The 15,136-nt window shown below is 44.7% G+C and overlaps 1 protein-coding gene across 1 annotated transcript in view; it reads right to left on the reverse strand.

Moving 5' to 3' along the window:
* Window positions 1-376: 376 nt before the first annotated feature.
* Window positions 377-15,136, reverse strand: part of Scfd2 (sec1 family domain containing 2) — a 405,136-nt gene continuing 390,376 nt past the window's right edge. Inside the window, exon 9 of the mRNA XM_027938291.3 lies at window positions 377-783. Coding sequence (XP_027794092.2) covers window positions 691-783 — 93 coding nt within the window. The 3' untranslated portion in view covers window positions 377-690. The remainder of the gene's footprint in view (window positions 784-15,136) is intronic.

Below are 15,136 nucleotides of genomic sequence, written 5' to 3' on the forward strand. Positions count from 1 at the left end.
GATCTCTTCTACTGGGCCTTCCTCTGTGGGGGAGGAAACCTCTAGGCAAGGACAGCGCTCCCCTCGCCCTCTCTCCCACTGCTGTTCTAAGGAGCCTGGCAGCTCTGCTTAGCCAGCAGGCTGGAACAATGTGGCCCTTTGTTAGGCAGCATGATTTACAGCACACAGAGGCTGCCCCAGCGCCACCCCTCCCCTTGCTCGCCTTTTCAGAATTGTTTCAGATCAAGGGAGAAACAGAGCCTCAGATGCATCTGCAGCATGCCCTCCTTGGTTATGTAATCTTAAAGAAAAGCAAACTTTCCTCACACTCATAATTCTAAAGCATGCCTAAATTTTTCTTGGCCAATTCAGATCAAAAGACTCATTGTCATCTACCCACACTTACCAACAGGCTTTTATTTCGAATTAATGAACTTACAGGAAGAATCACAAATAAAGAGTGAAATTATCACTATTAGGTCAGCTAAAGAGAACTTGACACTTTTAGAAAAATGAAAAAAACAACTTAAAAAAATATACGAGCAATCCAAACAGAGTACCTCGCTGCTCAGTTATCAAGACTCTTCCGGCAGAATGTGGTCATACCCACAATTAGCAACAGGGACACTGGTTTTGGAGGCATATCTGGAATGGGGACAGATGACGGTATTGGTATTCCAGCTTGGGCAGGTCTTATCTTCTTAGCAGTTGTCAGAAACCAAGGTCTGGATGTAGTCGATCAGTTGCAAATAACAGCTCGGGAATGTTAAGTGGCTTCAGGAGCCGTGTGGACAGTAGGATCACCTAACAACAGGAAGGGCAAACACACAGCAGAAATTAGGAAGGTCAATGCTGGGTTATTAGATGATGAGAAATAAAAATGCAATGCGTGTCTTTGGAGGGGTGTGGAGGGAACCTCAATGAAAAAAGCAAAAGGTACAGGTTGAATATTACCTGGTGCCAGTGTCCTGGATGGAAGGAGGGATGCAGTCTGGGGAAGGTGGCCTGAGGGACAGCTGGGATGTTTACCAGACGTTTAACCAATGGTGTACATAGAACAGCTAAGAAGAACCCTGGGTGCACTGGAGCGGCTGGGCCCAGCCACCACCTTGCTGCTGAATTGAATGGTGGCCTTCCCATACAGTAATTTGACCTCAATATTGAGGTTTCTTCCACTTTCAGGAAGTCTTTGCTCCTTGAAGGGAGCAAATGGAGGCGAACCCAAGGTGGGGAATGCTGTTGTTGGGGATGACGATGATGACTTTATTAGTTTCTCCATATCATAAGCCAAATGGCTTAAATAACAGTTCTGGAGATGAGAAGTCCAAGATCAGCCCATAAGGTTGGTTGCTTCTAAGGGCTGCAGGAAGAATTCGGTCCACACCTTTTTCTCACTTCCCTGTGTTTTCCCTTCTACTCATGTTTGCCACTATGTCCAAATTTCTCCTTTCTATCTGGACACACTCATATTGAATTGGAGTCCATGTGAATGATCTCATTTTAACTCAATCATCTGCAAAGACCACATTTCCAAATAAGGTCACATTCACAGGTCTTAGAGGATGGGGTTAGAACTTCAACATCTCTTTTTTAGGGGGAAACATAATTCAATCTGTGATAATCTTGCTGATGATTGCAGCTGATGTTCACTAGTTCTTATGCTACACCAGGTTCTGAGGACTTTCTCTAATCTCCATTTAATTCCTCAGCATACCCTTATGGAATAGTTGTTATTATTCCTATTTTGTAGACAGAAAAACAAAGTACAGAAAGGTTAAGTAGCTTTTCCAGGACAAATGTAAGTGGGTAAGTCAGGAGCCGCTGAGGCTCCAGGATCACCTATCTATCACCAAGGTTCTGGGCATGGCTGCTCTGCTCCTCTAGTCCACATGGACCTTTGGGCTCTCTGGCCCCTTGTTGGGTGATGCTTCCAGCTCCCTTAGCCTGGACTTCACTCTGGGCTGGATTTCTCTCTGGAACACTGGGAGAACCTGATCCTAGGGCTGGGTGTGTGTGTGTGGTATGCTTGGTAAGTGTCCAGTGAGGTTCTGCCCATGCAGGTGCTGTAACCCCCTCAGCAAGGAGGTGACTACAGGAAATGGGGGAGGTGGTACAAGAGTTGGAATTTCCCAAGCCAGCGTCTGAGTGAAGGGGATTCCAGGGTGGCAGCATGACTGGGCTTCACCTGGCGATACTGCCTGGCCCTGCTACTTTGGAGGGGAGCAAGTTGGCCTGGACACATCCCATCCTCCTCTTCCCATCCCCTAAAGTAGTCCTCAGTCCACTGTTCAAAACAATAAAGTAACCAGCTCCCATTTCAGCTGGTTCACTGATGAAAACAAAGTCTACATTCCTGCATGGAGGAAAAGTGGAAGAAACTAAAAAAGGAGAAAAGGAGGTCTTTCATCATTTTCTTTTTTTTATTTTCTCTTTTTTTTTTTTTAATTTTTTATTGTGGGTTGTTCAAAACATTACAAATTTCTTGACATATCATATTCCACACTTTGATTCAAGTGGGTTATGAACTCCCACCTTCACCCCATACACAGATTGCAGAATCACATCAGTTACACATCCATTGATTTACAAATTGCCATACTAGTGTCTGTTGTGCTCCACTGCCTTTCCCATCCTCCACCCTCCCCCCTCCCCACCTCTCCCCTTCCCTCCCCTCCTCTCACTCTACCTCCTCCACTGTATAACCCTGAGGGTCTCCTTCCATTACCATGCAATTTCCCTTCTCTCTCCCTTTCCCTCCCACCTCTCATCCCTGTTAAATGTTAATCTTCTTCTCCTGTTCTTCGTCCCTACACTGTTCTTAGTTACTCTCCTTATATCAAAGAAGACATTTGGCATTTGTTTTTTAGGGATTGGCTAGCTTCACTTAGCATAATCTGCTCTAATGCCATCCATTTCCCTGTAAATTCTATGATTTTGTCATTTTTTAATGCAGAGTAATACTCCATTGTGTATAAATGCCACATTTTTTTTATCCATTCGTCTATTGAAGGGCATCTAGGTTGGTTCCACAGTCTTGCTATTGTGAACTGTGCTGCTATGAACATCGACGTAGCAGTGTCCCAGTAGCATGCTCTTTTTAGGTCTTTAGGGAATAGACCAAGAAGGGGAATAGCTGGGTCAAATGGTGGCTCCATTCCCAGCTTTCCAAGAAATCTCCATACTGCTTTCCAAATTGGCTGCACCAATCTGCAGTCCCACCAGCAATGTACAAGTGTACCCTTTTCCCCACATCCTCGCCAGCACTTGTTGTTGTTTGACTTCCTAATGGCTGCCAATCTTACTGGAGTGAGATGGTATCTTAGGGTGGTTTTGATTTGCATTTCTCTGACAGCTAGAGATGTTGAGCATTTTTTCATGTACTTGTTGATTGACTGTATGTCCTCCTCTGAGAAGTGTCTGTTCAGGTCCTTGGCCCATTTGTTGATTGGGTTGTTTGTTTTCTTATTGTCTAATTTTTTGAGTTCTTTGTATACTCTGGATATTAGGGCTCTATCTGAAGTGTGAGGAGTAAAGATTTGTTCCCAGGGTGTAGGCTCCCTATTTACCTCTCTTATTGTTTCTTTTGCTGAGAAAAAACTTTTTAGTTTGAGTAAGTCCCATTTGTTGATTCTAGTTATTAACTTTTGTGCTATGGGTGTCCTATTGAGGAATTTGGAGCCCGACCCCACCGACTGTAGATCGTAGCCAATTTTTTCTTCTATCAGACGGCGTGTCTCTGATTTGATATCAAGCTCCTTGATCCATTTTGAATTCACTTTTGTGCATGGCGAGAGAAAGGGATTCAGTTTCATTTTGTTGCATATGGATTTCCAGTTTTCCCAGCACCATTTGTTGAAGATGCTATCCTTCCTCCATTGCATGCTTTTAGCCCCTTTATCAAATATAAGATAGTTGTAGTTTTGTGGATTGGTTTCTGTGTCCTCTATTCTGTACCATTGGTCCACCCGCCTGTTTTGGTACCAGTACCATGCTGTTTTTGTTACTATTGCTCTGTAGTATAGTTTGAAGTCTGGTATCGCTATACCGCCTGATTCACACTTCCTGCTTAGCATTGTTTTTGCTATTCTGGGTCTTTTATTTTTCCATATGAATTTCATGATTGCTTTCTCTATTTCTACAAGAAATGCCGTTGGGATTTTGATTGGCATTGCATTAAACCTATAGAGAACTTTTGGTAATATCGCCATTTTGATGATGTTAGTTCTGCCTATCCATGAACAGGGTATATTTTTCCATCTTCTAAGATCTTCTTCTATTTCTCTCTTTAGGGTTCTGTAGTTTTCATTGTATAAGTCTTTCACCTCTTTTGTTAGGTTGATTCCCAAGTATTTTATTTTTTTTGAAGATATTTTGAATGGAGTGGTTGTCCTCATTTCCAATTCAGAGGATTTGTCGCTGATATACAGGAATGCCTTTGATTTATGCGTGTTGATTTTATATCCTGCCACTTTGCTGAATTCATTTATTAGCTCTAATAGTTTCTTTGTAGAGCCTTTTGGGTCTGCTAGGTATAGAATCATATCATCTGCAAATAGTGATAATTTAAGTTCTTCTTTTCCTATTTTTATGCCTTTAATTTCTTTCGTCTGTCTAATTGCTCTGGCCAGTGTTTCGAGAACTATGTTGAACAGAAGTGGAGAGAGAGGGCATCCCTGTCTAGTTCCAGATTTTAGAGGGAATGCCTTCAGTTTTTCTCCATTCAGAATGATGCTAGCCTGAGGCTTAGCATAGATTGCTTTTACAATATTGAGGTATGTTCCTGTTATCCCTAGTTTTTCTAGAGTTTTGAACATAAAGGGATGCTGTACTTTGTCAAATGCTTTTTCCGCATCTATCGAGATGATCATATGGTTCTTATTTTTAAGTCTATTGATGTGGTGAATAACATTTATTGATTTCCGTATATTGAACCAGCCTTGCATCCCAGGGATGAATCCTACTTGATCATGGTGTACAATTTTTTTGATATGTTTTTGTATCCGATTCGCCAGAATTTTATTGAGGATTTTTGCATCTAGGTTCATTAGAGATATTGGTCTGTAGTTTTCTTTCTTTGAAGTGTCTTTGTCTGGTTTAGGTATCAGGGTGATGTTGGCCTCATAGAATGAATTTGGAAGTTCTCCCTCCTTTTCTATTTCCTGAAGTAGCTTGAAAAGTATTGGTATTAGTTCTTCTTTAAAGGTTTTGTAAAATTCTGCTGTATACCCATCTGGACCTGGGCTTTTCTTAGTTGGTAGTCTTTTTATGGTTTCTTCTATTTCCTCAATTGATATTGGTCTGTTTAGGTTTTCTATATCCTCCTGACTCAATCTGGGCAGATCATATGACTTAAGAAATTTATCGATGCCTTCACTATCTTCTAATTTGTTGGAGTATAAGGATTCAAAATAGTTTTTGATTATCTTCTGTATTTCTGAAGTGTCTGTTGTGATGTTGCCTTTTTCATCCCGTATGCTAGTAATTTGAGTTCTCTCTCTTCTTCTCTTCGCTAGCATCGCTAAGGGTCTGTCGATTTTGTTTATTTTTTCAAAGAACCAACTTTTAGTTTTGTCAATTTTTTCAATTGTTTCTTTTGTTTCGATTTCATTAATTTCAGCTCTGATTTTAATAATTTCTTGCCTTCTACTTCTTTTGCTGTTGTTTTGCTCTTCTTTTTCAAGGATTTTGAGATGAAGTATGAGATCATTTATTTGTTGGTTTTTTCTTTTTTTAAGGAATGAACTCCAAGCAATGAATTTTCCTCTTAGAACTGCTTTCAATGTGTCCCATAGATTCCGATATGTTGTGTCTGTGTTTTCATTTATCTCTAAGAATTTTTTAATTTCCTTCTTGATGTCTTCTATAACCCATTGATCATTCAGTAACCTATTGTTCATTCTCCAAGTGATGTATGCTTTTTCCTTCCTTCTTTTATCGTTGATTTTCAGTTTCATTCCATTATGATCAGATAAGATGCATGGTATTATCTCTACTCCTTTATATTGTCTAAGAGTTGCCCTGTGACATAATATATGATCTATTTTTGAGAAGGATCCATGTGCTGCTGAGAAAAAAGTGTAACTGCTTGATGTTGGGTGGTATATTCTATATATGTCCATTAGGTCTAGGTTATTAATAGTGTTATTGAGTTCTATAGTTTCCTTATTCAACTTTTGTTTGGAAGATCTGTCCAGTGGCGAGAGAGGTGTGTTGAAGTCTCCCATGATTATGGTATGGTGGTCTATTAGACTCTTGAACTTGAGAAGAGTTTGTTTGACGAACATAGCTGCACCATTGTTTGGGGCATAAATATTTATGATTGTTATGTCTTGTTGGTGTATGGTTCCCTTAAGCAGTATGTAGTGTCCCTCTTTATCTCTTTTGATTAACTTTGGCTTGAAATCTATTTTATTTGATATGAGTATGGACACTCCTGCTTGTTTCCGAAGTCCATATGAGTGATATGATTTTTCCCAACCTTTCACCTTCAGCCTATGTAAGTCTTTTCCTATCAAATGCGTCTCCTGTAGGCAGCATATTGTTGGGTCTTGTTTTGTGATCCATTCTACTAGCCTGTGTCTCTTAATTGGTGAGTTTAAGCCATTAACATTTAGGGTTATTATTGAGATATGGGTTGTTCTTCCAGCCATATTTGTTTATTTCTGTTACTAAACATGGTTTGTTTTCCTCTTTGATTATTCCCCCCCCCCTTTACTGTCCTACCTCCCACTGTTGGTTTTCATTGTTATTTTCTATTTCCTCTTCCTGTAATGCTTTGGCGAGGATGCTTTGAAGAGATGGTTTTCTAGCTGCGAATTCTTTAAACTTTTGTTTATCGTGGAAGGTTTTAATTTCATCCTCCATCCTGAAGCTTAATTTCGCTGGATACACAATTCTTGGTTGGAACCCATTTTCTTTCAGTGTTTGAAATATGTTATTCCAGGATCTTCTAGCTTTCAGAGTCTGTGTTGAAAGATCAGCTGTTATCCTGATTGGCTTACCCCTAAATGTAATCTGCTTCCTTTCTCTTGTAGCTTTTAAAATTCTCTCCTTATTCTGTATGTTGGGCATCTTCATTATAATGTGTCTAGGTGTGGATCTCTTATGATTTTGCACATTCGGCGTCCTGTAGGCTTCTAGGATTTGGGATTCTGTCTCATTCTTCAAGTCTGGGAAGTTTTCTTGTATTATTTCATTGAATAGACTTCTCATTCCTTTGGTTTGGAGCTCTGTACCTTCCTGTATCCCAATGACTCTTAAGTTTGGTCTCTTAATGTTATCCCATATTTCTTGGATGTTCTGCTCATGGTTTCTTAACAGTCTTGCTGAGCTGTCTATGTTCTTTTCCAGTTGAAATACTTTGTCTTCATTGTCTGATGTTCTATCTTCTAAGTGTTCTACTCTGCTGGTAGTATTCTCCATTGAGTTTTTAAGTTGGTTTATTGCTTCCTGCATTTCTAGGATTTCTGTTTGTTTGTTTTTTATAACCTCTATCTCCCTGTATAGTTGATCCTTTGCTTCCTGGATTTGTTTGCGTAATTCGTTGTCGAAGTGATCTTTCATTGTCTGATTTTGCTGTTTAATGTCTTCCTTGATACTCCAGATCATCTGAAGCATGTATATCCTGAATTCTTTATCTGACATTCCATCTGCTGCAGCTGTTACCTCTTCTAAAGTTGCGTTGACCTGCATTGCTTGTGGTCCTTTCTTTCCTTGTCTTTTCATACTGCTTGCGTATCTTTCCTGCAGGTGCGGGCGGCGGCTCTGCTCTCTCCTTATTCCAATTGGGGTGTCGTGGCTACCACGCCGGCAGGTCACTGGGCCTGTTCTGGGAGCTGGCGGCGGCTCTGTTCTGCCCCTACTCCAATTGGGGTGACGAGTGTACCACGCCGGCAGGCCACCGGGCCTGATCCGCCGGTCGGTTGCAGGTTTGCCTACCCTGCAGGCGCGGGCGGCGGCTCTACCCTGCCCCTACTGCAAATGGGGTGACGTGTCTGTCGTACCGGCAGGCCACTGGGCCTGTCCCGCTGGTCGGTCGCAGATCTGCCCACCTTTTGGGCACGGGTGGAGGCTCTGCTCTGCCCCTACTCCAATTGGGGTGTCGTGACTACCCCGCCTGCAGGACGCTGGGCCTGTTCCTGGCACGGGCGGCGACTCTGCTCTGCCACTACTCCAATTAGGGTGGTGTTTGTACCACGCCGGCAGGCTCCTGGGCCTGATCTGCAGGTTGATCACTGGTCTGCTCACCCTGCGGGCACGGGTGGCGGTTCCGCTCCACCCCCACTCCAATTGGGGTCACGTGACCACCACACCGGCAGGGCCTGGTCCGGGCGTGGGAGAAGGATCTGCTCTGCCCCTACTCCAGTTGGGGTGACGTGTGTACCACACTGGCAGGCCACTGGGCCTGACCCACCAGGCTGTCACAGGTCTGTTTACCTTGCAAGCGCGAACCGCGGCTCTGCCCTGCCCCTCCTACCACGCCCATGTACCACTGGGTCGCGGGTCTGCCCACCTTGCGGTTGCGGGTGGCGGCTCCGCTCCGCCCCCTCTCCAATTGGGGTCACGCGGTCACCACGCTGGCGAGCCACTGGGCCTGCTCCGGGCGCTGGCGGCGGCCCGGCTCCTTCCCTCTGGCTCGACGACAAATTGAGGAGACTCGGGTGACTGTGCCTCACCCCCCCTACCAGGAGACCAACTGCTTATGTCACCACTGGTATTGATGAAGTTCCCTCCTCCGCCGCTTTCTGCAGACATCAGATCTCTGCCATGTTGGTATCCTATGCGAATGGCAGCATTTCGTTCCCCTTGCCGGGCAACCAAAGCACCAGGTGAGTCCTGACCGGCCCTCAGCAGGACCCCTCATCATTTTCTTTTAAAGAAACAACTTTTAACAGTTTAATAAAATTTTGTCTTTTTTTTTTTTTTTAAGAAAAAACACTAGTTATTGGAAACATACAGTTTACTTGTTCTTGAAAGATAATCATTTAAAAAAATAGATGGCTAATGTCTTACGGCTGAATGGTATTTTGGCAGAAAAAAACCCATGGAATTTGTGCTTGAAAGCAGACAAAGAGTATTTGAGGACACTGAGCAAATATTAGCATCCCCTTATCACCCACGCGTGTGGCTTAGACACTGTGGGCCTGGAGAGGGTCTCTTCTCATCCCAGGTCTGCACCAGGCCTAGCAGGTGAGTGGTGATGGTGGCTACTAGGCCAGAGCCCACTGCAGACCCTGAGTGATCCCAACTTCACTGCTGATAGGCTACTGTAGCCTAACTTCAAGTCTCCTCGCCTCAGCTATCACAGAAGGAAAAGAATGGCCTGAGCTCCCAGGATTGTCATGAGGATTACATAAGCTCCCGTGTGGAGACCACAGAAAGTGCTCAGCAAGCGTCAGCTGCTGTTTTACTGTGATGTTTTGTTTTTGTTTGATTGGGTCACAGGCCTCCTTTTGAATATTATGTAAGTTAAGAACTCTCTAGAAAAATACACATACGTTCATATATAACTTTTCAAATGCAGTTTTAGGAGAGGTTGGTGGACTCCTAGGGATTCACAGAACACAATTAGGAAGCCCATTTAAAAACGCACACATAAAGGCAAAAATTCTTTGCACACTCTCTGGAAGCAGAGTCTTCTGAGGTAAGAGAGGCCATTAATGGTTAATATACCAAAGGGCCCAGCAAGGCAGCACCCCCTGTGACTTGCCAGTCCCCATCATACAGCCAGCCCCTGCTGTCCTGATGTCCTTGGTTCTAATATAAAGCTAGTGGATTCCTCATGGGTGTGAGAGCTGCAGCGAGTCTCCAAGGTGGTAAAGTTTGCTGGCAGAAATGAGGAACTGGAGATTCAGTTAATGTCAACATTTCAAGAGCAGCAATAACTGAACACCTGAGAGTGAAGAATCTATCACTCTTAGGTGGCACGCTGGGCTCCTGACCATGGCGGACAGAGACTGTGGATTCACTGTCCACCACTGAGCTGGCACCCAAAGACCAGGTGCCTCACATCTAAACAAGCAAGTATTTACACACACCCCAGGCAACAGCTTAGTGAGAGCTAAACCAGAGTGTCTGTGGCCCACTCTGTGGAGAAGTGAAAAGAAACAGATGGAAAACAGAGGCAGCTCATAAAGTCGGTTAGGTGGCCTTTGAGGATGGGAGAAAGCCAGGCTTTCTCAGATTCTTCCCAGGAGTAAGAGGTTAAGAGTAAAGGTTCAGGAGCACCCAACTGGAGCCGGAACCCAGCTGACCCTGAAGAAGTTGTTTAATCACACAGATCCTCAGTTTCCTCATCTGTTAGGTATAATTTTCATGAGGATCAAATGGGAACATCTGTGTAAAACAATGAACACAGTAGGCTCCAGAGGGGCCCAAGATGGCGGTTCTATCACCGTCTTGATCACCATCACCACCATCGCCACCCTCACTATTTGCTTCCTCTGCTGCACTCCTCTTGCTGCCCTTCCTCTGCTGTGTAGCCCCTGCTGTCACTAGGGCGGTGCAGGGGAGGTGGAGTTGCCAGAACCTTCTTCTCCACCAAGTGTAAATCTGAGGGTATTACTCACAGGCTTCAAATCCTCCGCCTCCTCACTGCCCTTTGATAAGCCCAGCTCTCTGGAGAGTCTTCCAGGCTTCAGAATCGGCTCCTAGCTCAGCTCTTCACACCCCACCCCCTGCCTTCATACCCCTCACCATCAGTCAATGCTCCAGACACCCCAAATTATTAGCAGTTTTGTAACTGGCTTTTCAGGGACAATTTAAAAAGTCTGGAAGAAGTTTCCCCTACTCTTTGGCTGAAGACATCTCAGTTGTCCTTCACTCTGCTCAGGTGTCACCGCCTCCAGAAAGTCTTCCCAGACTACCCTCCCCCAAGACTGTGTCCTCATGGTGGTTTATAATTCACAGCTTTCTCCATTTCCTCCACTGGGCTTCTTAGCACAGTTCCTGATACAGAGCAGGTCCCTGATTTAGTGAGTTCATAAAGAATTGATGAACAGAAACTGTACAGCGAAGGAGGCAGGGAGTTTAGCAATGGTCAACAGGAAGGTTTTCACTCAGAGAAGCTCTGGGAAATGATGCTCCAATGGCTCTGGTTTTCACATGAATTCAACAAAAATCTACTCGTCTAAAATTCCTATTAAAGAGCAAGTGGGGTCCCCCAGCTAAGTTCACACACAGTAAGACAGTGACCCTTAAGTATTTTTTCATCTTAGGCATTTTTGACATTCAGACTGCTTTTGAGTATTTCGGGTTTTTTCTAGTTGGTTCAACTAAAGCCATTTCTGCACAAATGGACTCCAAATGGGGAAGGAAAAAAGACACTCAAAAATGAAAAAGAAAATGCTCAGAAGAGCCTGAGACAGGCCTATCAGATGATGCTTAGGTTTTTAAAACTCAGCCATCAAGTGGGTGACAGGAGACAAATTAAATATTATCTCTAATGTCCTTTTAGAGAATGGCCTGCTATCAGGCAGTGAGAGTACTAACCCAGGGCGGCCCCTGTCCTGGCCACCAGGCCACGCCTGGTCTCTGAGCTGTCTACTCCTTTGTCTCCCTTTTGTGTCTTTGCCCTTCTTCTCCGCCTCTCCTGCAGGGCGACTGCAGGGCGTCACTAAGTGTGGCTAGCAGTTCCATGGCGGAGTGTTGGGGACGTAGAGATCCTTCATTAACAACAGGCATCTGGGACATAGCAGAAATTTGACATGAAAAAAAACTGTGCTGGCTGACTGAGTCAGGGGCAAGGACATTACGTTACCCAGAGCCAGGGAACTGATTCCCCACTCCAGCAGCCTCCGGGCCCCATGCTGGTGGCGTTCTGCTCTAAGATGCCCTGCTCTCAGCACCAGGAACAGCCCAGCCCCCAGAGACACCCAGCCTACTCTCTTGCTCAACTCTCCTCATCTGATATAATTTGTAGGTGCCAGCATCTTGCTGTTCTATTTCTGCTGAATGTGGAGGAAGCAGGAAAGTCTAGGATTTGGATGCTCATAACCCTCTGATTTCTAACACTGGGAATCAAAAGAAGCAGGAAATAATTTTGTTTTCTTCCTTTCTCTTTCTTGAGAGATTTTTTCCCCCACCAAAAGTAACCCACATAAGCACAGGCACCACTATGCATATTCATTGACTTTTTTAAGAACTATTTTTTGAGCACATATCATATTGGAGGCATCATCTAATTCTTGTGTGTGCATACACACCCACGTACACACTCACATACCTGTCTTAATTGTAAAAGGGTTTGATCTTACACCAATGGGACAATAGATTTTCTTTTTTTGGAAAATTCCTCGTAAGCCATTTGACCTGCTTTCACCTTGTCCCAATCTCGGTGTGCTGTGCTTCAGGCTCCCCAAGAGCCTGGAAGTGTGAGATTCAGGTCATCTTCTGTCCCTTCTGATTTTTTGTAGGTAGAGTTGGTGTTTTTAAATTTACTCACCTCCCTCCCTGGGGCTTCTCATCGATTTAAAAATAACCTGGAAGCAGGTTTTAGAGCAGGATTTAGTTCTCCTTGAACCCCAGAAGTTGTGTGCAAAATTGTGTATTTGCATTTTTTGTCTTCCCCTAGTATTGAGGATTGAACTTAGGGGCATTTGAGTACTGAGCCACATCTCCAGCCCTTTTTATTATTATTATTATTGTTTTACTTTGAGACAGGGTCTCACTAAGTTGCCTGGGCTGTCTTCATATTGGTGATCCTTTTGCCTCAGAGACCTGAGTAGCTGGGATTCTAGGGGTGAATCACTATATCTAACCTTGTGAACTTGTATGCCTGACCATACTTTGAATTGCAGAACTGCATGAAAGTAGGGTGGGTGACGAGCACAAGCCACCTCTGAAGAATAGCAGGAGCAGGGTCTGCCTGCCAGCCTAGCCCTCCTCTCTCTTCCTCAGCTGGCTCCTCCCTGTTATTTTCTTCTCACAATCACAGGCTTCTGGACTTGCTGCCACCACCCGGCTGCAGATCTCAGGTGACCAGAGCTGTCTGGCCACAAATCCCACACCAGGCAGCCAGTGAGTGAGGGCACAGGGGCTGGTGCTTGGCTGGGGAGGACTCCCACCTGGTTCTTATGGCTGTCTGGGGTGTGTTGGGGAGTTGCTCTCCTCGATGAAGTCAAGGGAAGAGGGCTTTTTTTGTGGCCAGGAAAAAGGACTTTTCCCAACTTGCCTCCTTCTCTTACCAGCATGTGTCCTGTGACCATAGACAGTGAGAGCAAAGCAAGCATCCCGTGTGAGTCCCACAGTCCTGGGGCCTAGAGGAGGGAATATGTTTCTGGTTCCCCATGTTTCATGCTATTCTTGTCACTCTTTGTGAGAGAAAGTTTGTTCCTGCAGGTGCCTTAAAAGACTCCTATAGGCTTCCTTTGAATAGCTGATCCCTTATGTGCTTTCGCATCTCAGATCCAAAATGCTCTCCTCCCAGGGGAACCTGTGCCATCTGAAGGAAGCTTCTCCTCTGGTTTGCCCACCACAGCCCCCACCTGTATCCTCTGCATGTTCACCATGAGCTGCAGATACTGCCTCTTATCAGTCACTCCCAGTTTTGAGAAAGCAGAAACGTATCTAGCTTGACTACTGCTCACCCTCTGCACAAATAGTGCTTGGCACAGAGTAGATGCTCAATAAATGTATTGTTGAGCGATCAGTTAATTCAATTTAGTAGAAATGATCTTAAGTGTCTCTACTTAGGTCTAAAAAGCACCCACAAATATATAGGATAGGGAAGATATAGATTAGTAGCAATAGATACAGAGATTAAGTGATTTTAGTTGTTCATATTCTCAATATGAATCAATAGGTTGGCATGATCTGTGTGGTCCAGAAAATCTACTTCTCTCTTATGCTACAATAATATAATAAATTTCTAATATTTAGTATCTGACATTCAATGAACATGGATGAATATCCACTAAGTGGCAGACCCTCTTCGAGGTACTGGGAAACGATAGTTAAGAAAGGCAAAGTCCTGAGGCTGGAAGGGAAGAGGTGCATAATAGAAAAGAAGCCCCAAAGGGAGGAGGATGAGACCCTGTGGGGTCTTGTGAGCCATGGCCAGGATGGGAGGAGGTGGCCTAATGTCCTCTGCACTGATCAGTCCACACAAGGGGATGTTTTTTTTCAGTTCCAATTGTGTGTGTATGTGTGTGTGTGTGTGTGTGTGTGTGTGTGAGAGAGAGAGAGAGAGAGAGAGAGAGAGACAAAATGAGGCTGATGACAACAGCCAGGATCACCAGGGACCTCAGGTCTGTGTCACTGGGTGCAAGTGAGGTGGCTATAGGAACTGAAGAGGAGCCCTGGGCGAGGAGAGGCACCAGCTTGGTAGGTCTGCAGGACTGCCGGGAAGACGGAAGAGCCTCATTTGCTTTGAAGTTCTGTGTGGCCCCAGAGCTGAGTGAGTGAGGGCTCTCAGGAGGCTGACTGGGGCTGCGTCTAGCAGAGGTGGCCTCTCCTCAGGCCAGCAGTGCATGGTGTGTGGATCCTGCAGAACGCCCCCTTCAGTTAGGTTACACATATTCTTGACAGAAGTCTGAGTCCCCACAGATAATTGAGCTGGTGCACATGTCATTGTGTAGATGGCTCAGCCACCAGGCCTGATTCCCAAGGTGCCTCTAAAAGCAGGAAACTGAACTCTTAGCTTAGCCGCCAGCCATGGCAGCTGTGAGTCTGTCAGGTGTAGGAGAGGAAAATGCCAACACGCGTGATCCCCCTGCTTTACCGAACTTGGAGAGGACACTGTGATAAATGACCCACTTCCCTTAATGCCTTGGGAATCTTCCCAGGGCCTGTTAGCTCTTTGGGGAGCTTTGGGCACAAAGGACAAGTGGCAAACCATTGAGGCTGCTCCTTACGCCCAAAATTCTCTAAGAAGCTCTCTGGGCAGAAGACTGGGCACAGGATCAGATTGTGGCAAAGCCCTTGGAGGTTGGGGCTGTGTTGTCAAACTCAGGTCACAGGGCTTTGAAGACGCCTGCATTTATCCTTTTACAGCGAGGACTGCCATGTCTGCAGGCTGTTACAATGCATCCTTGTTTTGAAGAGCTAAGAATTGGGTTTACCGAGTTAGGGACAGTGAGAAGGGTACTTTCTAATTTTTTTTTAATGTGTTTTTCAAAAAAGGCAACTGCTTATTAAATAGATCTTTAACATTGCTGAC

Source organism: Marmota flaviventris, chromosome 7 (assembly GCF_047511675.1).
Source record: "Marmota flaviventris isolate mMarFla1 chromosome 7, mMarFla1.hap1, whole genome shotgun sequence".
Lineage (NCBI taxonomy): Eukaryota > Metazoa > Chordata > Mammalia > Rodentia > Sciuridae > Marmota > Marmota flaviventris.